A 20027-nucleotide genomic window follows, 5' to 3' on the forward strand; every position below is an offset into this window, starting at 1 on the left:
GCCAGGCGCCCTGGGGGTTGATGCTGCTGTTCTCACTGCATAGGGTGCCCTCCCCTTGCTTCTCAGCTCTGCCCCCAGGGCCTGGATGGCTGGAAGCTGGGGCAAGCTCGGCTCTGGAAGCACGTGCTGGGGAAACCAGAGGCTAAATGGGTGGTGACGCTGGCCTTGACACCACAGCAGGTGCAGGCTCAGAGGGGTGACAGGCCAGAGTGCCCAGAGGCTCACCGAGGCTGGCAGCCCTGCCTGAGGCACAGGACTGTCTCGAGTGGCCCTGGCATCAGGCCTCTTTCTCTTCCCTTTCCCCGTGGAGCCTTGCTGATTGGGTGCCCGTCCTGACCCCACTCAGCCCGACTCTGCAGTCAGAGATCTGGTACCACAGGAAAATCTTTTACAAACAACACATTTGCTCACAATAACTCTCAGGGCTATTTACATTTTAATCAGGAGATAGCCCCATAAGCCAAGGAACAAAGCTCTAATAGCACAATTTCAACACCAAGGAGGTTGGGATGGGAATTGTGTAGTGTTTACTTATCTGAGGGCCAGATGTCTGTCTTCTTACATGAATGGTACAAGTCACTTCTGGGGTCAGAGGGTTAATTCTGTCAGTGGACATAAGAAATAGCTCAAACTCAGAAAATTCAAACGTTAGCAGGTGAAGGAACAACCTCACATTTCTGTGGCAGGACACACTCGAGAAAGGGAGGAAGCTGATGTTTCGGGTAAGACAGCTTACCTGGCTGCAGGATTGGTCCTGAGGGAGGGTCAGTGGCCACCCACCCAAAGAACAGCATTTGGAGGTATGTCAGCAAAGCCCACTGTGGAGCCAGCCTGCCCTGGAAGGAGGGGCTCCCGTGTTGGTGGGCATTGGACAGAAGCAGCATGAAGTGGTGGCTGTGACCCTGTTCTAGCTAAAAATAAGACCAGTGAAAGGAGGGTCGCAGCTGGCCACTGACATGCAGCGCACAGAGAACAACTTTTGTAGGTCTCTATCTAGAGTCCCTAACTAGAGGCATGAGCCTCAGGCCTGGGCTCTGGGGCCACCTAGGCACTCAAATGCTGAGCCCTGGGTGCCCTGGGTGCCCTGGGTGCCCTGGTGGCCCGGACTCCCTCAGACACACCATGCCGCCATGATGAATTCTCCTTGTCCTCTTTGGTGAGACGAGTTATTCCAGGTGCGCTGCTCTGGGCAGCCGCAGGTCAGGGATGGAGCTGATCTGGCTGGTGAGGCAGGAAAGGCAGGGCCTGGTCCCAGAGTCATGGTGGGGGTGGGAGTGGGGGCAGGATTGCTGCCGGGCCTGGATGAGACAAGCACCTCCGGTCTGAACCATAGTGTTCCAAGTGAAAATGGACAGCTATCACTGTCTTACATTGTTTTTTCAATGATTAACCCTTTGAAGACCTTGAACCCCAGGAATTTTGGAGTAGTGAGTCACCCTTGTTTGTAAGATATTAACAACTTTTCATTCCTCCTTCAGTAACACCTCATAACCTGTTACCAGGTATTAACTGGTGGTCTTTCTTTCGTTTGCACTCTAGGTGAAATTGTCTTGAATCCACAATTCCTGGCCTGGGCAACACTAAAACCCTCCCACTTGCCTGGGGTGTGATATTCTTCAGCCTTGCTGTCTCTTGGGTAGCATCCAAAAGTCACTTACACAGCATTTGCAAGTTTAGTGGCTGCTAGTGGAGCACTTGGGGGCCGGTGTGAGGAAGGTGTCAGATCCCTCCGGTCCAGCAGCTCTGGGCCCCTCTGGGCCCACCTTCCACTCCCTCCGCCCCGCAGAGCACCCCCTCCTCTGGGCCAATGCTCAGCAAAGGGATTTTGTGTTTCTTCTCTTTGAAATGAATTTTGATCCTAATTATAAAGATAATGAAGCTTTTTAAAAAAATCTTTTTATAGGCATAATTTGCTTTTAAAATAAAAATCCATTTCAAGTTCATTTTAAGGAACTTCCTAGCAGCCCTTAAACTAAATCCCCACCTAATGGTGCTGCAAAACCTGGGTGCAAGGGTCACGGTGGATCAGGGGTGACACCCTGATTTTTGTTGCCTTTGTGTTTTCCAGTTTCCACCCAGATGTTTGAGATCCTGTAGGCGTGGACGGCGTCCCTGGGAGCAGAGCCAGGCGCACAGGCTGAACGCTGAGAAGAGGCGGCCTGGGACGAGGCTGGTCCTGCCTCCCGGTAAGTAGTCGGTAGCATTTGGTGGTGATGAGGGTGGGCACGATTTTCAGTTGGGTCCTTCTCACCAGCACGAGCCTCCAGACACTTAGGTTGTTGTACGAACTCCCCCAATCCTGCTCACTCAACAGCTACCACGGGATCTGCTGGACCTTAGAGTCCACCCCTCTACAGCTTCCATCGTCACTCTGAAGCCCAGGGGAGAGCTCACCACCAAGAAGGCCGCTGTCCTGTCCAACCTTCCCACTACCGAGCAGTGCCTGCTGGTGGCAAGTTCTCCCTCACGCCCTCGGCTAGAATCTGTCTCCTGCAGCAACCATTGGCTTTTCTGGTTCTGGCTCTTGGGGCTCTAAGCAATCAGCCTGATCCTTCTTGCACAGGACAGCCCAACAGATGTTTGGGGGCACTTGGAGTGGAGGAGTGTGGGACCTGGAGCCAGAGACAGCCCTGGTTGAAATCTGGGCTCCACAGGGTTATCCCTGTGATTTTGGGCAAGTTAGTTAACCTCTCCGATTCAGTTTCTCCATCTGTAAAACTGGGACGGTAATGTCTGCCTCACAGAGCGGTCCCGGGAACAAAAACAAATCATGGATAGAAGTTGCCTGGTGCTATTTCATCACCAATTCTCTGACACCCACAGGGTGTCCGACGATTCGACTCAGTTCTGGCACCACCCAGAGCCAAAGGGCACACAAGTTAACTACCACAAGTTGAAGGGCATAGCTGCCCACATGATGGCCCTGCTTCAGAGGCCAGCTACAGTGGGGTCCCCAGGCCACCCACACTTCTGACTGGCTGGGATGTAGATTTCCATCCTTCTGTTTCTGTAATTCACTAGAGAAATCACAGAATTCACCAAAGGCACCATAATTGTGATTACACTTTTATTATGAAGGATCCAAGTCAGCAACAGCCAAACAGAAGCAATGCACAGGGCAGGGTCTGGGGCTTGGGGGAGTGGCGCAGAGCTTCATGCCCTCTCCTTGTGGAATTGTGCATGTCACCAGCTCAACCCAGCTGTATGCTCACCAACCGGGAAGCCTCTATGTCCAGACAGTCTTAATGCAGGGCTGTGGGGGGGTGTGCATCACCACTGGGGAGAGGGACTTTATTACTAGGCGTAATTGCCACTTGGTTGAACTGAATCTCTAGCCCCTACCCCTCCCTTCCTCTGTGGTGGGGGTGGGGCTGAGGTTGCAACCCTCTAATCAAATGCTTGGGTTTTCTTGGTGGCCAGTCCTTCACTTGAAACTATCTAAGGACCCAGCAAAGTCACCTCACGAGCATAAATTCAGATTTCATGGAAGGGGCTCATTGTGAGTAACTGAAGGTTCTCCCAGTGTCTTTGGGGCATTTTACAAACCCCAAGGGTTTTTGAAGCTCTGTGCCAGAAACTGGGGACAAAGACCAGATGTATTCTCTATGATGTCACACCTGTGCAACGAACACTGGCCTCCTGCTCTTCAGCATCCTGCTCACTCTCCCTCCTGCGGTCCCCAGGTGGACATGGTCCCACAGTCTGTCTGGTCAGAGCTGAGGCATCCTCAGCAGTCTTTTCTGCATGTGCTCTTTTGGTTCCTATAGCTCAAGATTGATTTTTTTTAATTAAAACATGTAATTACAGTTAGTGAACACCTGTTTATAATCGAATCATAAGCCTCTCATTACTCAAGTTCTTAGTTCTATGATGATTCTAGCCTCTCAATGACACATAATAAGAGCAAATGCTTAATAGCACTTGCTATGCACCAGGCACTATTTCAAGTATGCACTTCATATACACTAACTAATCTGATCCTCACAACAACATGAAGAGGTAGCTAAATAGTTGCAATCCCCACATATATGGAGAGACTGAAGCACAGACAGGTGAGGTGACTTGCCCAAGATCACACAGCTAACAGCTGACATAATTGAAATTTGAACTCACTGCCTTGCTCCAGAGTCTATGCTTTTAACCACTAAGCCACTGTGCACACAACTTCAATCACCTAAGACACATCTGGGGAACAGAAGGAAGGAGCGTAAAGGGATGCCCCTGGTTCACAAAGTCAAAGGGCTTAAGCAGGCCCCTGTTGCCAAGGTGGGAGTCAGTGCTTCTGTTTCCTACCCCACACCCATGGGAGCACCTCTGGGCAGCCCTCTGGGGCTGAGCTCTAGGATGTAAAGCCAGGCCAGGAGGCACGGTGGTGTGGGCCCCTGTCCATCAGGCCCAGGACTTTGTTCCTGGTGCTTCAGAGGGTGGAGAGATAATTCAGAGCCTTCTCAGGCCTATTCCCCGGGAAGTGCAGCCACTCCAAAGGGAAGCTAAGAGAATCAGCCTTTTCTCGTCCTGGTGGAAAGGATTCAGGCCAGGAAGGCTCCGTACCGGGCTGTGCTGGTCAAAACTCTAGGCCCAGAGAAGCAGAGAGTTCAGGTGGTTCTGGAGCTGGTGGGACCTGGAGTCAAAAGGAACGCAGGGACCTCAGGCTCATATCCAATGCACCCATTGTGTGTGTGTGGGGAGGGGGGTGGGGGGGTTACTTTTTGCTACTTTAAAAAGGATTTGAGTCTGTGAAAGTGCCAAGGAGAATTAAAAGGGGCGGGGTGCTGTGGGCCACGCCTCGGGAAGAATTCTGGCCTGCAGTGCTGTCTGCCCGGAAGAATCGGGTGGTGACTGTCTGCATTCCCATTATGTTTGACCTTGCAGTCTCTTCTGACTCCCCAAGTGCCAGGGATGAGGCTGGGTGGGAGCATGGTGGAGGTGAACGATTCTTAACTCACCCCTTCGCGTGGAATTGACTTGAACCCACAAGGCAGCTGTCAGTAGGTCATTTGTGTTCTTTGCAAATGTTTCTCTTTCACCATTTGGCTTAAGGGAGAGGCATGGCAGGTCGGGGTGGGGGGTGTGCAGGAAGAAGGTCTGTTGCACCAGGAAACCTGCATCTTCCATGCTTCTGTCTCTTCTACACCAATCGATCTCTCTCTCTCTCTCTCTCTCTGTAGTGTCAGAGTTAGAAAGGGCCCTGAGGTCATTCTGTTCACTTCCTCATTTAGGGATGGACAAAGTGAGACCCAAAGAGGGAAATTACTTGTCCAAGTCCTTGCAGCTAGAGAACGACAGAACTGGGGCAAAACTGCGGACTCTGACTTCTAGCCCTGAGCTACTTCCACCAGAAACATCCTTAGTGATCTCAGTCACTCTTTCTTCACTTGGTTGAAGAATCTTGAAATATTAGGAAGTACAACTGCAACCATTCTAGCAACCTGACAAATATCTCAAAATATTTCTTTAGAGAATGTTTGTTTCTGGCTGCCACTCCTAGTCTCCCTCCTCCCTCTTCCATCCTCCTTCCCACAGACCTGACGGGTTAGGGTGGTGCTGTTTGGGGGAGATCTGGTGAGAGCTTTCAGAAGGAGATGACTAATTAGTGAAAGAATTAAGATCAGAGGTCATGGATTGGTAAACTTGCAAAAGTGGGTTTTAATGGCATTTGGAGCACCCTTGCTGCCCCAGGTCAAGTGTATGGTGGCAGGTGGAGGTTGGAGTGGGAGGAGGAGGAAGTGGCACCTGCCACTAGTGTTAGAAACAAGAGAACAAGAGGCTTTGTACTGTTTTTGGCAAGCTTGCTGGAAATGGCCAACACCTGGAATGGACACCTTTCATTACACATTCCAACCATTAACATCTAGCCAGCAGTATTTCAACCTTGGCTGCCCATTAGAATCAGCCAGGGAGCTTGATGTCCAGGTCACACTCCAGACTAATAACATTTAAATCTTTGATATAAGTATTTTTAAAAGTTCTCCAGGTGACCACAATGTTAGGAACCACTGCTCTAGGCCAAAGGTTCAGGCCATCAGCTGATTCTTAAGGGACCTTTTTCATGTGCCTTCTCTTGAACTTGCTATATGCCCTTCCCAAAAACGTAAAAATGCAAGGAAGGGAGGGAGGGAGGGGAAAGGAAGAAAGTGACCAAGAGTTCTGGGCTGACGGGGAAGACCCCCACTTGTCCTCTTACCTAGCGCACCATCCGCGCCCACCCACCCAGAGGAACTGGAAGGTGGGGGGCAGAGTCCTGACGGCTCAGGGACTGCTAGCCATCAGTAATGAGCTGCTGGCTGGAATGAGGGCTGAGGCTTGGGCTAACATGATTAGCCAAGGGGGCAGAGCGGATCAGAACCCGGGAGCCAGGAGTGCTCTGAGAGAACAAGAGAGTACCCCACCTCCTTGCAGAACGGTAGCCCTTGGAGGTAAACTGAGGGAGGGGCAGGTTGAGGATGAAAGCCAGGTGTCCTAATCTCATGGAATGCTCTTTGGTTAGTATCTCCCTATTGTTCAATCAAGACACTTGCCTAGCTTTGCTGAGAAGGGGATCAGACAACAAGGAGAAGGCTAAAGCTCTGTAGCTGCCCCCTGGGTGTGGAAGGGCTGTAACCCAGATTTGAGGGCCTAGCTGTGCTGACAAAGGGGGACTGGTGTGTGGCCAAAGCCCCAAAGCTGGGAGGTGGAGACTGGAACTGCATTCTGCTTCTTCTCATGGGCCCCCGTATGGCAGTAGAAAACATTCGCTCATCCATCATTCAGGCATATGAAAATGCATGTTTGAGTAGAAAAAATGTGTGTTTCCCCCCTACCCAACTCCCCAGAGGCTGCCCTAGTCCTCAGTCCAGGGACCAGGCCCAGATATATGGGACTCTAGGCAAGCCGGCAACCCAGTGCCCTTCCAACAGGGTTTATTCTTGTGCTATTTCTCCGTATTGATTTAACTTGATTTTAGAAAAACTTAATTTTTCATTAAAGAAAGTTGCAGACCTCTTTTACACATGGAATAAGAACCTGATTCTGCATTGAGATACGTTGTATAGAAGCCGACTCACTGATCATTCCTGCACAGAGGCCAGAGCCCGTCGACGTCCCACTGAAAAGCATTGCGCAAAGCCTTCCCGCCTTTCAGTGTTCTTGCTCCCTTTCAGTTTTGTGAATTTACCACCAAATTTTTAGGAGGCTTCTTAGAGGCTTGGAGTTTTAGATGAAGCACTGATACCCAGTACGTAGCTTTACTCTGTGTAAGATACGCATCTGGGAAATCCCCAAAAAGTCTGCAGATCTTACCGGCACTGGGGGAACCGGAGGGTGGTCAGTGGAGCCTGGCGGGACAGCCAGGGAGGGGTGGTGGTCGCCTGAGCCGGTGCCCTATTTTCACTCATCCGATGATGCATTAGCGTCTTCTATGGATCTGCAGCTGTCGGCGTCCTGCCCTCGAACCCACGGCTCGGCTCCGCTTACAGCCTCCTGGAAATAGCCTCATCCCTCTGTGGATCCTACAGAAATCAACCCCTCCGCTGTGTGTCCCGCCTGGGCGCTCCAACCGGTCTGCCCCCTCTTCCCCCCTCCGCAGGGTTCCAGGAGTGGATTGTAAACCCACCAGGACAATGAGTGAGGAGACTGCCCCTGAGGCCGAGGCCACAGCCCAGCCGCCCGAGCAGGGGCAGCAGTACTTGGACCGCTTCTCGGAGGACGACCCTGAGTACATGCGCCTTCGCAACCGTGCGGCAGACCTGCGGCAAGACTTCAATCTGATGGAGCAGAAGAAACGCGTCACCATGATCCTGCAGAGCCCGGTGAGTGGGGTCTGACCCAGGCGGGGCGAGTGGGGATGGGCGGGGATGGGCGGGGATGGGAGGGGACTGTGTTGACCCACCTGCGGGAACCTGAAAGAGCACTCTCTCACTTGGTCAGAGTCCTAGCAGTTTTAAGACCGCTGAGGTGTTCGATTTTCTCTCTAGTGTCTGGTGGATGGGATGGCAAAACCTGGTTTATGTGCAGGTGGTTTGGCTCGGTGGTAGGTGGAGGTGGTCTGCCAGGTGAGAGCCTCGCCTCAGTTACCAGGGCCCCTCCTGAGCCTTAGTGTCTTCTTCCCTCCTCACCAAAAGCTAACAAAGAACAAATTTGTGTAAACCGGGAGTCAGCAGAGGGTGCCACATGGAAGGTTTAGGACTCCCCTTCTGGAACACCAGGAAACTCACTGTTGAAATAAGGCTGATATGCAGGTGTGAAGAGGGCCTGGAAGCCCCAGGAGGTGGGGGGAGTGGAGGGTTTAATGAGTTATGGACAGGAGCTCTGGAAGGGAGAGCCACTCAGGATCACCCCGCCAAGGCTTCAGACGAGGTGCCTGCCTGGCGTGGACACAGAGCTCATCCTTGAGGCGAGGCAAGGTGAGAATGTGGGCCCAGTGGGCCATGAAGTAGGAGGGTGCTGCATGCTCTCTGGCAGGGAGGAGGAAGAGCAATGGAGTCTGAGGGCAATAGAGCTGAGGGGTCCTGGGGAAACGGCATGATCCTAAGGGCTGGGAAGCTCAGGGATGGAGCTGGTATTTCCCGGTGCTTGCCAGGATGACTCTGCCTCAGCCCTCACTGTGCTTTGGGGGAGCCAGGGCATTACATGGGCCATGTGTGACCCTAGCTGGGAACACACAGTGAATGCTCAGCCCTTACAGAGGAGCTCTGGAGAATAGGCCTGAGGTCTTGGTGACAGGGGACACTCACTGTGTTGGGGAACCTGAAGCTGCTAAAAGCATTTGGGGTGATGGAAAAAATCCCAGAGTGTGACTAGGAGGGGTGGCAGGTGTGGGAGGAGGAGTGGCAGAGTTAGTACCAACCCAAGTATCAGGCCTGAAAAGATGGGACTCTGTTCTCAGGCAGGTGATGGGGATGGGAGGACAGCTCAGGCTGCTTCTCTCTTTTATAGATTCACCAACACCTAAGCAGCTTGCCCTTTCCTCCTGAGTTTTCTCTACTGCCACCTGGTGGACAGGCATGCTTGATTCATAGACTGTTGGTCTGAAAAGCCAGGCTTGGAGTAGTGGGACATCAGAGGGACATCGGAAGTGGAGGAGACCTCAAAGGTCATCAGATCCTTTTGAAACTGAGGAAACTGAGGCTCAGAAAAGCCACAGACATGCCTACTGGACCGGGGAGATGGCACACCTTTTCATTCGGTTCTGCTTTTTAAAATGTCTCAATTACTAAAGTGAAGCTTTTGTGTCTGATGGGGAGGGGTATTGACCATCACTTTGGCACAGGAAAGACTGGAATCCAGAGTACTGCCCACAGGGCAAAGGAAGCAGCATCCATTCCCAGCAGCTCATTGTTGTTTTCCCAGTAGCAGTTTGGAGAGGCTCCTAAAATCCCAGTGGAAATACCCAGCATCCTCTGGGGCCCAGGGATCCCAAGTGAAGCTCTGCCCTAGCCACCCTAGAGCGAGCTGGGCACTTGCAAGAGGGGCCCTGGGTCTCCTGCCTGAGATGCACTGAGGGGACTAGCGGCTCTGTGCCTCCATTTAGTCTTTCAGGGAGGAGCTGGAAGGCCTCATCCAGGAGCAGATGAAGAAGGGGAACAATTCCTCCAACATCTGGGCTCTGCGGCAGATCGCGGACTTCATGGCCAGCACCTCCCACGCAGTCTTCCCAACGTCTTCCATGAGTATGTGGGGAGCTGGGGAGCTGCCAGGAGCAGACGGTGGGGGAAGTGGGTGGGGAAGAGAAGAAGGAGCAGCAAGAAGCAGCTTGGTTGCCTGGCTACGGGGTGAGTGCTGCAGTTGCATTAGTAGACCTGGGGGAGCTGAGCAGCCACCAGAGAGGTACCTGGCTCTTTTTCAATGGTGCTGCGATTTAAAGACCCACAGGAGAATGATCGGTGATGCCCAGAAATAGGAGAGGCAGGGGTCGTGGTGACTCAAAGGAGAAGCGGTTCTGGTTATGCGGGGGGAGGGGCAGGATAACACAATGTCACTGCTTTGAGAGACAGAGCAGCTGGTAAGGGAACCTCCCTCCACCGCACCTCCTCAGTGGATTAGCGTGAAGGGAAGAGCTTTGCAGCTCAAGGTTCATAACATGGCCTTTGCTTGAAGGCCCACTAGTGGAGAATGGGGAGTGAGGATTCTGCTCCCCAATAACTTTACCTATGGGTACAAAGCTGAAGAGAAATTTTTCTGTACTAGCCACATCCCTCACTCAGGTTGGCCTTCCCTAACTCCCTGGAGCCACTCCCTTGGAGAGGGAGTGAAGGGATGGGAGGATGCACTGAGCCAGTGTCTCCAGGCCCCAAGGGAAAGGCCCACCTGGCTCTGTGGACCAGGGCCGACAGCAGCCAGGCTGGGCATGAACCCACCTTCCTGGGTTTTGCAACGATGCCTCCAACCTTTAAGAAACAAACATCAGAAATACTTCCCCTCAACAAGATGAATACAGGATTATGGTGGAAAGTTAAGAAAATATTCAAGAAAGGGAAATTGCTGTACTGTGTTCTTACAACCAAGAAACTACTATTATCAATATTTTGATATGTATCCTTTCAGCTTTTTCCTGTTAACATATATAGATTATGTAAACAAAGATGGAATCACATTATTCATACACATTTAATATCTTAACACATCTTGACTAATTTTCACATAAATTATGGTTCTATAATATAATTTTGAGTGGATGTATGTTATGGTTAAATATGCCATAGTTTAATCAATTTCTGATTTTCTTGACATTTAGGTTGTTTCCAACTTCTTGCTATTATGAGCAACAATGCAAAAAACAACCTTGTAAATAAACCTGATTACATCAATGACCATTTCTTAAGATAAATTACTAGAAGTAGAATTGCTAGATCGAAGTGTATATGTGCTTTATAGAGTTTAATGCCAAATGCCAAATTGCCCTGGAGGAAGGTAGGACCAGCTCACATTCCCAGCAGCAGCGATGGTGCAGTGGAGTGCCCACTCACTCCAGCCTGACCCATATTATGTATTATCATTCGTTTCATTCTCGTGATTCCATAGGTGGTGAAAAGTACTTTGTGTTTTAATGTGCAGTTACTAATGAGGTTGGATATATTTTCATATACAGATTGGACATGGTTTTCTTTTTGTAGTAAATTGCCTCTCACATCCTTTGCCAATTTTCCCACTTGTGTATTTTTTTCTTGTAGATTTTCAAATCTTTATAAAGTAAGACTATTTCTCTATTATTTGTCAAGTATATTGCAGTTTTTTTCAGTGTCTTGCTTGTCTTTTAATTTTGTTGATGATGTTTTTGTCTGGTTGAATGCTTTCATTTCCATGTAGTTGAATCACTATTATTTTCTTTTGCTTTCTGCTTTTGATTGCCTGTGTAGAAACAACTTCCCCGTGGTTTATTATCTGATAAAATACTCTTAATTATTCACTTGCAGTTTTTTTCAACTATTTGTACAAGTTGTTTCTTTAAAATAACTTTAGAAGTATTTTGTCAAGTTTCTACTTCACCTCAAAAAATTCGTCTTGGAATTTTGATTGGGATAAAATTAAATGGGTAGATGAAATTGGTGGAGAAGTTTTAAATTTACAGTTTTATATTAGAACATAAGCTCTGCGGGGGAAAACGTATATTTGTATGTTTTGTTCCCAGCCACACCCTAGAATAGTGTTCTGGACTTAGATAAGTGTCTGGGACATAGTAGGTGCTTAAAAAATATTTGCATGAATGAATATTAAATCTTTTCAGAAATGATGTATGTCTCCTATTTATTTAATTTTTTCTTTAATGTCCATCAGAAAAATTTAGGAGTTATTTTCATATAATCCCTACTAATTTCTTGTTAAGTTTATCCTGAAAATTTTATGTAACTTTGTTATTTTAAATTACTCTTTCTCCATTTAACTTTCTTTCTGGTTTTTGCTATAATTGGGGAAATCATTGGATATATATGTTTAAACTAGCCCCTTACCAAACTCTTAAATTCTAATATCTTCTCATTTAATTCTTTTGATTCTAGTATGTGGGAAAATCACATAATTTGCAAATAATGCTTATTTTGCATCCCTCATTCCAATATCTACTCTTTGGTTTATCTTTCCAGTTTTTTCATTGCATCCATTAGAACTCTTGGAGCAATCTATAATAATAGGTTAGACAGTAATCGTCCTGACCTTGTTTCTGAGTTTAATGGAAATTCTTTCAGCATAAGAGCTCAGGTTAGTTGTTTTTTATCCTGTTGAGGAAGTAGCTTTTTACTTTAGTTTGATAGGAGTTTTTCTTAGCAATGGATGTTGAATTGTATAAAATGCATTTCAGGTATTTGTTACATTTTCTTTCCTTGGACTATTGATGAGATGAATTATATTAATAGATTTCTGAATACCAAACTCTTTTTTCATTCCTGAAATAAATCATCCCTGGTCTTGAGGCATTCTTTTAAAATAATCTTCTGTGCCCTAATGGAATTTAAATAAGATAGGAAGTCTCTGTTTCTAAACATTTATTATTCACTTGGAAAGCCACCTAGATCTGGAATTTTTAAAAAATATATTTTATTGATTATGCTATTACAGTTGTCCCATTCCCCCCTTCATTCCCCTCCGTCCTGCACACCCTCTCCCACCCACATTCCCCCCTTTAGTTCATGTCCATGTGTCATAAGTTCCTTAGCTTCTACATTTCCCATACTATTCTTGCCCTCCCCCTATCTATTTTCTACCTACCATCAATGCTACTTACTCTCCGTACCTTTTCCCCCTCTCTCCTCCTCCCACTCCCCTGTTGCTAACCCTCCATGTGATCTCCATTTCTGTGGTTCTGTTCCTGTTCTCTTTGTTTGCTTAGTTTGCTTTTGTTTTTGTTTTTGTTTTAAGTGTGGTTGTTAATAATTGTGAGTTTGCTATCATTTTATTATGCATGTTTATCTTCTTTTTCTTAGATAAGTTCCTTTAACTTCATAAAATAAGGGCTTGGTGATGATGAACTCCTTTAACTTGACCTTATCTGAGAAGCACTTGATCTGCCCTTCCATTCTAAATGACAGCTTTGCTGAATAGAGCAATCTTGGATGTAGGTCCTTGCCTTTCATGACTTGAAATACTTCTTTCCAGCCCCTTCTTGCCTGCAAGTTCTCTTTTGAGAAATCAGCTGACAGTCTGATGGGAACTCCTTTGTAGGTGACTGTCCCCTTATCTCTTGCTGCTTCTAGGATTCTCTCCTTCATTTTTATCTTGACTAATGTAATTATGGTATGCCTTGGTGTGTTCCTCCTTGGGTCCAACTTCTTTGGGATTCTCTGAGCTTCCTGGACTTCCTGGAAATCTCTTTCCTTTGCCAGAATTGGGAAGTTCTCCTTTATTATTTGTTCAAATACGTGTTCAATCTGTTGCTTTTCCTCTTCCCCTTCTGGTACCCCTATAATTCGGATGTTGGAACATTTGAAGATGTCCTGGAGGTTCCTAAGCTTCTCCTCGTTTTTTTGAATTCTTATTTCTTCATTATTTCCTGTTTGGTTGTTTCTTTCTTCCTTCTGGTCCACTCCATTGATTTGAGTTCCAGTTTTCTTCCCATCACTATTGGTTCCCTGAGCATTTTCCTTCATTTCACTTAGTGTAGCCTTCACTTTTTCATCTAGTTTGCGACCAAATTCAACCAATTCTGTGAGCATCCTGATCACCAGTGCTTTGAACTGTGCATCTGATAGGTTGGCTATCTCTTGGTAACTTAGTTTTATTTGCTGTGGAGCTTTGATCTGTTCTTTTGTTTGGACCTTTTTTTTTTTTTTTTTGGTTTTGTCCTTCCTGTTACCTATGAGGGGCGGAGCCTTAGGTGTTCACCAGGGCGGGGCAACTCAGTTGCTGGGTTGTGACACTGTATGTGGGGGCAGGGTCCAAGAGGGAACAATGGCACTCACTCTACTCTCCGTGGAACTTCAGTCCCTTCCTGCACTTCCCCCAAGCAAACTGGGCCTTTCTGGTGCTATTTCCCATGTGGGTGGGCTTGTGCACATTCTAGGACCCTGTGGGTCTCTTCCATGAACTTTCCTGTGAGACTGGGAGTCTCTCCCTGCGCCTCAACTCCCACAGGTGTTTTTAATCAGTGCCCCGAGGCTCTATTTCCCGGTGCTGGGACCCTGGGTTTAGCACAGTGTATCACTTCACAATCGCCGCCTGGCTGAGTCTGCCAGTTGCCACCCTTAGCCAAGGGTCTGCCAGCCACTGCCTGCACACCGAGGGTCCGCCCGCTGGGGTCTTGCACTCCTGGGATGCCTTACTCACCCTGTCCCACCACTCTTCGTGCTGAGACCCCTCTCCGCCCCTCCTACTGGCCTGGATGAATGTGTTTGTTTTAACTCCTTGGCTGTCCATCTTCCATACAGTTCAATTTTCTGTCCGTTCTGGTTGTTATTCTGTTTCTAAATTGTTGTTGTCCCTATCTTGGTTGTGTGACTGCCTACGCCTCCATCTTGGCCAGAAGTCCTAGATCTGGAATATTTTTGATAAACATTTTTTTTCTCAGTGTCATCTAGGATTTTTAAACACCCTACTTTGCTGGTTCCATATTTTTCTGGTTATATATTTTGTATAAAATGATCCATTTTGTGGAGCTTTTCAAAATTATTGAGTGATTTACAACATTACAATGTTTTTATCATTTAAACTTGCTGCTGTGAGTGAGATGGCCTCCCTCCCAGTCTGGAGCCTGGGACTCCGCAACCACCATCTATTTATGGGCCAATCTGGACGCGGGTTTATGCGGGATCTTCTCAGAAAGGCAATTCTGGATTTCATATCAGCTCTACTAACATTCTTGTTCCCATTTGATTTTGTTTTTATACTCATTAATTCTTCTTCATAGCATTGTTTGTTTGTTTTGTTCGTATTTTTTCTAGAGAAGAATAAAATGGATGATTTCATATTTAATTCAGTAACAAAGATGTTTATGACTATACATTTTTTCTCTAAGTATATTTGGTCTTATTCCATGAATCTTGACACATTATATTTCCTTTCTTGCTAGTTTCTAAGTGGGCAATTGCTATTTTAGTTTTATTTCTATTATAAGACCTGTTTAGGAGCAAATTTTCTCATTTTCAAGTGGTTAAATTTGCATTCTTTTAAAGATTTGTTAACAATGTCTAATTTTATTGCCTTCTGTTTAGAAAATGTGGCCTATTCAATGTCTGTGTTGGAGACTTATTGAGATTTTCTCTGTAGCCTAATAATATCATTCAAAAATGATATATGGGCACAGACTCCATCTCTAAGGCATAGTTTTAAATCTACATCTTCATTTATTGTTTTTGACTTCTTAGTAAGTGAAAGTTGTGTTAAGTCTTCCACTGTATTTGAATTTTGTTGATTTGTATTTGTTTTTCTGATAGCTTTTGCTTTGGATATCTTGGTGAAATGTTATCAAAAGCCTAAGCATTTTTTATAGCTGTAGCTTCATTTAAGATTAAACCTTTCCAGGGGTGTCCAACATTTTGGCATCTCTGGGCCACACTGGAAAAAGAAGAGTTGTCTTGGGCCACACATTAAATACATTGCAACACATAATCACAAAAAATCTCATAATATTTTAAGTAAGTTTACAGTTTTGTGTTGGGCCACATTCACAGCCACCTGGGCTGCAGGTTGGACTCTACTGAGTCCCTGTAAAATGACCTACAAAATGGTTCTCTGTCCAAAGGAATATTGTTTCCCCAAATTCTGCTTTGAGAATGATATTGTGATCTCTGTTTACTTTTTGTTTATATTTGCCTGGCACACTTTTGATGATTCTTTGATTTTAACTAATTTTATGTCATTTTATTTTAGTGTTTGTTTTCTGTAAGCCTCCTATAGCATTGTCTTCTAGCATCTGTTGCTGTAGGAGAGGAATCTGAAACCGTTTCTTGTTCTTTTGTAGGTGATCAAAATTATTTTATAAATGTTTGTGAATTTTCCCCCCTTATCCTTGTATTTCAGAAACATTGCCAGGAAGTATATAATTGTAGGCTTCTTCTTTTCATGGACTCCCTGCCCCCACACTCTGCAGAATGCAGTAAATCTTTATAATTTATATACATAGATCTTTTTTTAGTCCAGAAGTTTTTTTCTATTAGATCAATATTGATTATCTGTATGCTGGCTCTCTGGTATTTGTCTCCCATATCTATCATATTCTCTTTTATTGATTTCACGTCTCTATCTTTATACTCTTCCATTTGTGAGAGAAATGGGGCTGGCCAGCATTCCTGTCACCTCACCGACCAGCATTTGTCAGGAAGACAGTTGGATGACTGGAAATCTGATTAGTGCGCATCCAGGGTGTCTGACTCAGGGAATGTACAGAGGGAAAGTCAAAATATCATGAATTCAAGCCCAGAGAGGTTGTCCTTTGTCTATCTCCATTAGCTTTGGAATTTTTTTTCAATAGTATGTCCTTTAGCCTTAACTTTCAGGGGGTTTGGTGGGTTTTTATCTTTTTCTGTGTTTTCTTAAGCAATTTGAATAAATGGTTCACTTAGATCTGAGTCATTAACCTGGTGCTTAGCCATCCTGACTTTTGGGGCTGGTTGGAATAAGCATTCTTTTTGTTAAGACCCTGAAAGCAGAGGACAGAGACTCCTCTGGAGCCCTCAGTTCCCTTCTCTGGCCCTCAGGCCTGTGGCGGAGTAATCCTCACAGAGCGGTGGTGGGAGACGAGGCTCTTATACAGGATGCGAGGATGCGATGGGGTGTTTTTAGACCTATTCTGACCTCCTGGGCATCATTGGGACTCCATTGAGAAGGATTAAAAAAACTCTGGATCTGAAGACCCTCCCAAAAATGGCGCCCGCCTCCCCTTGCCTGGCTTTGTCTGGGGGCCTTATGCTTTTGACATGCTTCCCTTCTTGCCACCAGGGGTGAAGCATATAGGCGATATTTCATGTCAGGGTGATGCACGGAGAAGAGGAAGGGATCCCAGACCCGTCCCTTTGAATTAGAAATTGTTGAGTTTGCTATTCTGTAATTGCTCCTCTTGCCAGTTGAGCTGGGTCTTTGGACTGCTTCTGTCCCTGTCAGCACATTTTCTGGACCCATGCCCAGGAGGTGTGCCACCCTAGTAGGCACAGCCCTTCGGGTGCACTGTGCTGCCATGGGTGTGTCTGAGGCTTGCTTGGTTTGCTTTACGTTGGGTCAACAGCACCCACTCCACTCTCATCTTCACACACCATCTCATTATTTCAACTAATGGTCAACCTGGTCCAGGATATACATCGCATTGTATAGTGGCAAGGTTTATAGAGAAGGCAGAAGTTCCTAAAGAACATTTTAATCCATTAAAGTTTTTAATAGGATGCTAGGAGAGGCAGCATCAGGAGGCTCCCAGCCAGACATCATTTTAAGCCAGAACACTTTCCTGTTGATTCTCCTGCTGGTTCCTAGATGCTGACAAGCCGAGTGCTGGGGCTCAGTCACCCGCTGCTGCCTCCTCCAGGCCTGCAGGCCGAGTCATCATGGCTCATGGGGCAGACTGGCCCTCAACTCCTAGACCTTTTGGGTGCCCCGAGGACAGGACTTTCAAACAATCTGGGTTCATTTCCAAATCCCTCCCACAGCCCCCAAAATTCCCAAAGAGAAACTGTAATGGACCAAGAGACTCACATTCAGAGGGAAGCAGATGAGGCTTGCTGAGGCCGGGAGCCCTCCAGCCAACCACAGCCACACTGACTTCTGGAAGTTTATGACTTGTCAGCAAAAGTTGAAGAATTTACTTCCCGTCCAACTTGGCATTCCATTTGCCCGGGTTCCAAATCAGAGAAAAGGTCTTATCACATGGTATAGTTAAAACAGTACAGTAATAGCAGATCTAATGATTAGTAACTTCTTCATGAAAACTAACTGATAAAATATACCCAAATTTGCACTCAGAAACTTATTCTTGCTTTCATTTGGCATCTATCTGTAGAATTTATGGTAAACTTGGACTTCTGAGAACCCTTCATTCTGTGGTCTTAAGCCTTGTTATGATGTTTTTGAGCAAAAACAATGTCATTCTTATCCAAACAAGCAGAGGAATTTTGAATTTTCTCCCCACGGGTGAAGGTGAAAGAATGTTGAATTTCCTACCTGGGAAGTCTCTCCTGCAGTTGTAGTACCGGTGAGAATGTGGAGATGACTAGGGCAAGGAAGGGGTGCAGGTGGGAGTCCCTGATCTTGAGCACTGCCCTGTCCCCCTGCAGACTTCTCCATGATGACGCCCATCAATGACCTCCACACAGCTGACTCCTTGAACCTGGCCAAGGGGGAGCGGCTCATGCGGTGCAAGATCAGCAGCGTCTACCGACTCCTGGACCTCTACGGCTGGGCCCAGCTGAGCGACACCTACGTCACGGTGAGGAGAGTGTCTTGGGGTGGGGTGGGGACCCCACAGAATCTGCAGGGAGAACTCCTGACAGTTGCCAGGGCCATGGCACTGCTGGTGGCCTTTGGCTAAGGTTACTAACCACTGCAGTCACCTGAAATAACCTGGCCAGTGAACATTTCTCCAGACGGGGAGCTGGGAACTCCTAGATCCTATTTCTATGGCTGCCCTTGACCATCAAGAGATTCTTCTTCTTTTTTTTTTTTAAGATTTTATTTATTTATTTTTAGAGAGGGAAGAGAGGGAGATAGAGAGAGAGAGAAACATCAATGTGCAGTTGCTGGGGGTCATGGCCTGCAACCCAAGCATGTACCCTGGCTGGGAATTGAACCTGTGACACTTTGGTTCACAGCCTGCGCCCAATCCACTGAGCTACGCCAGCCAGGGCAAGAGATTCTTCTTATAGCTCCATTTCCTTAGTTTCAACAAAGGCCAAGTTCCCTTTACCTTTCATGGGTTGGGGCGGGGGTGGAGGAGATAAAGGTTCTTGAGAGGAAAATTTGGGTGTAGTGGGCCCAGGGGAAGAGGGGATTCAAACAGAATGTCCTTGGAAATGACCCCCTCTCCCACCACTGAGAATGTGTGTCTTTCCCCCAGCTGAGAGTCAGCAAGGAGCAAGACCACTTCCTGATTAGCCCTAAGGGAGTTTCTTGCAGTGAGGTCACGGCATCCAGCCTGGTGAGTACCATCCGGCGTCTCGCTGCTCATTCCTTGTTGAAATGACAGTATCCTCTGTGCTCTTACAGTGATAGGACACCTCCAGGTTATCCACTGCTGTCCTGTCCCTTGTGAAGCTTACATTCTGGTGGGACAAGAAGACACACAGGCACCAAAGCAGACAGAGTACCCAGAGCATGATGCCACCACAAGCCCAAATGTGAGGTGCAGGCAGTGTGCTCAGTAGGAAGGAGAGGAGATGGGCCTGGTCCTCAGAGCCTGGGATTGTACCCCAAAGACGGGGAGTGGGGAGGACTGTCTGGATGGGAGATATATTAAAACAGCAGCCAATGCTTTGTCCCAAAGCAATGCAAGACTTGTCTAGTGCCATTAGCGAGAGTTTCTGGGACCCCTTTCAGTTCTCTTGCTCCTTTAGGTATGGTAGGGAGAAACTTCCAGAAGTTGGTTTCAATCAAGAAATATTTCTGGGTGTAAAGAGGAGAGCTGTAGAAAGGACTGTCTTAGAAGCAGAAGAGGCCGTGTTTCTTCGATGCACGGGCATCAGCTCCTGTACCAGCTGTTGGACCTGGGAGAGGAGATGCCACCTTGGGGCCTCCACCAGGCTTGAAACACACTCACATGTTGAGTCCAGGACTCAGGTTAAAGATCTGGCCACTTTACAGGCAGGAGAGGATGCTGGTGCCCAGTGAGGGTAAGTGATTTGCCCAGGGCCACCCAAGGGGGTCATGGAAGAGTCAGACAGGGACACCAGACACAAGGACATCACAGGCTCTGTCTTTCAGGCATGCATGGTGGAGTGGGGTAGGGGAGTGAGGGGAGGCAATCAGTGATTAAACTCAAACTGAAGAGTGCTGTGATGGAGATGAAGGAAGCCTGGGGAGCCTAGGGAAAGAGCACTGGGCTCACTGGGTGCTGTAGGAGGCACTTCTAGGTTGAAATGGTGATGAAGGAGTGGAGCCCTCAGGAGCTCACTGGATAAGCAGACTTAGACCAGAGCAGCAGG

General features: G+C 47.2%; 1 protein-coding gene across 3 annotated transcripts in view; it reads left to right on the forward strand.

Moving 5' to 3' along the window:
• ADD2 (adducin 2) overlaps window positions 1–20027 on the forward strand; it is a 102607-nt gene that overhangs the window by 51942 nt on the left and 30638 nt on the right. For all 3 annotated transcript variants that reach the window (XM_028516809.2, XM_036028103.1, XM_036028102.1), the window contains exons 2-6: window positions 2069–2186; window positions 7565–7787; window positions 9509–9647; window positions 18165–18316; window positions 18944–19024. In XM_028516809.2, coding sequence (XP_028372610.1) covers window positions 7599–7787; window positions 9509–9647; window positions 18165–18316; window positions 18944–19024 — 561 coding nt within the window. In that variant the 5' untranslated portion in view covers window positions 2069–2186; window positions 7565–7598. The remainder of the gene's footprint in view (window positions 1–2068; window positions 2187–7564; window positions 7788–9508; window positions 9648–18164; window positions 18317–18943; window positions 19025–20027) is intronic.

This window comes from Phyllostomus discolor, chromosome 6 (genome assembly GCF_004126475.2).
Source record: "Phyllostomus discolor isolate MPI-MPIP mPhyDis1 chromosome 6, mPhyDis1.pri.v3, whole genome shotgun sequence".
Classification (NCBI taxonomy): Eukaryota; Metazoa; Chordata; class Mammalia; order Chiroptera; family Phyllostomidae; genus Phyllostomus; species Phyllostomus discolor.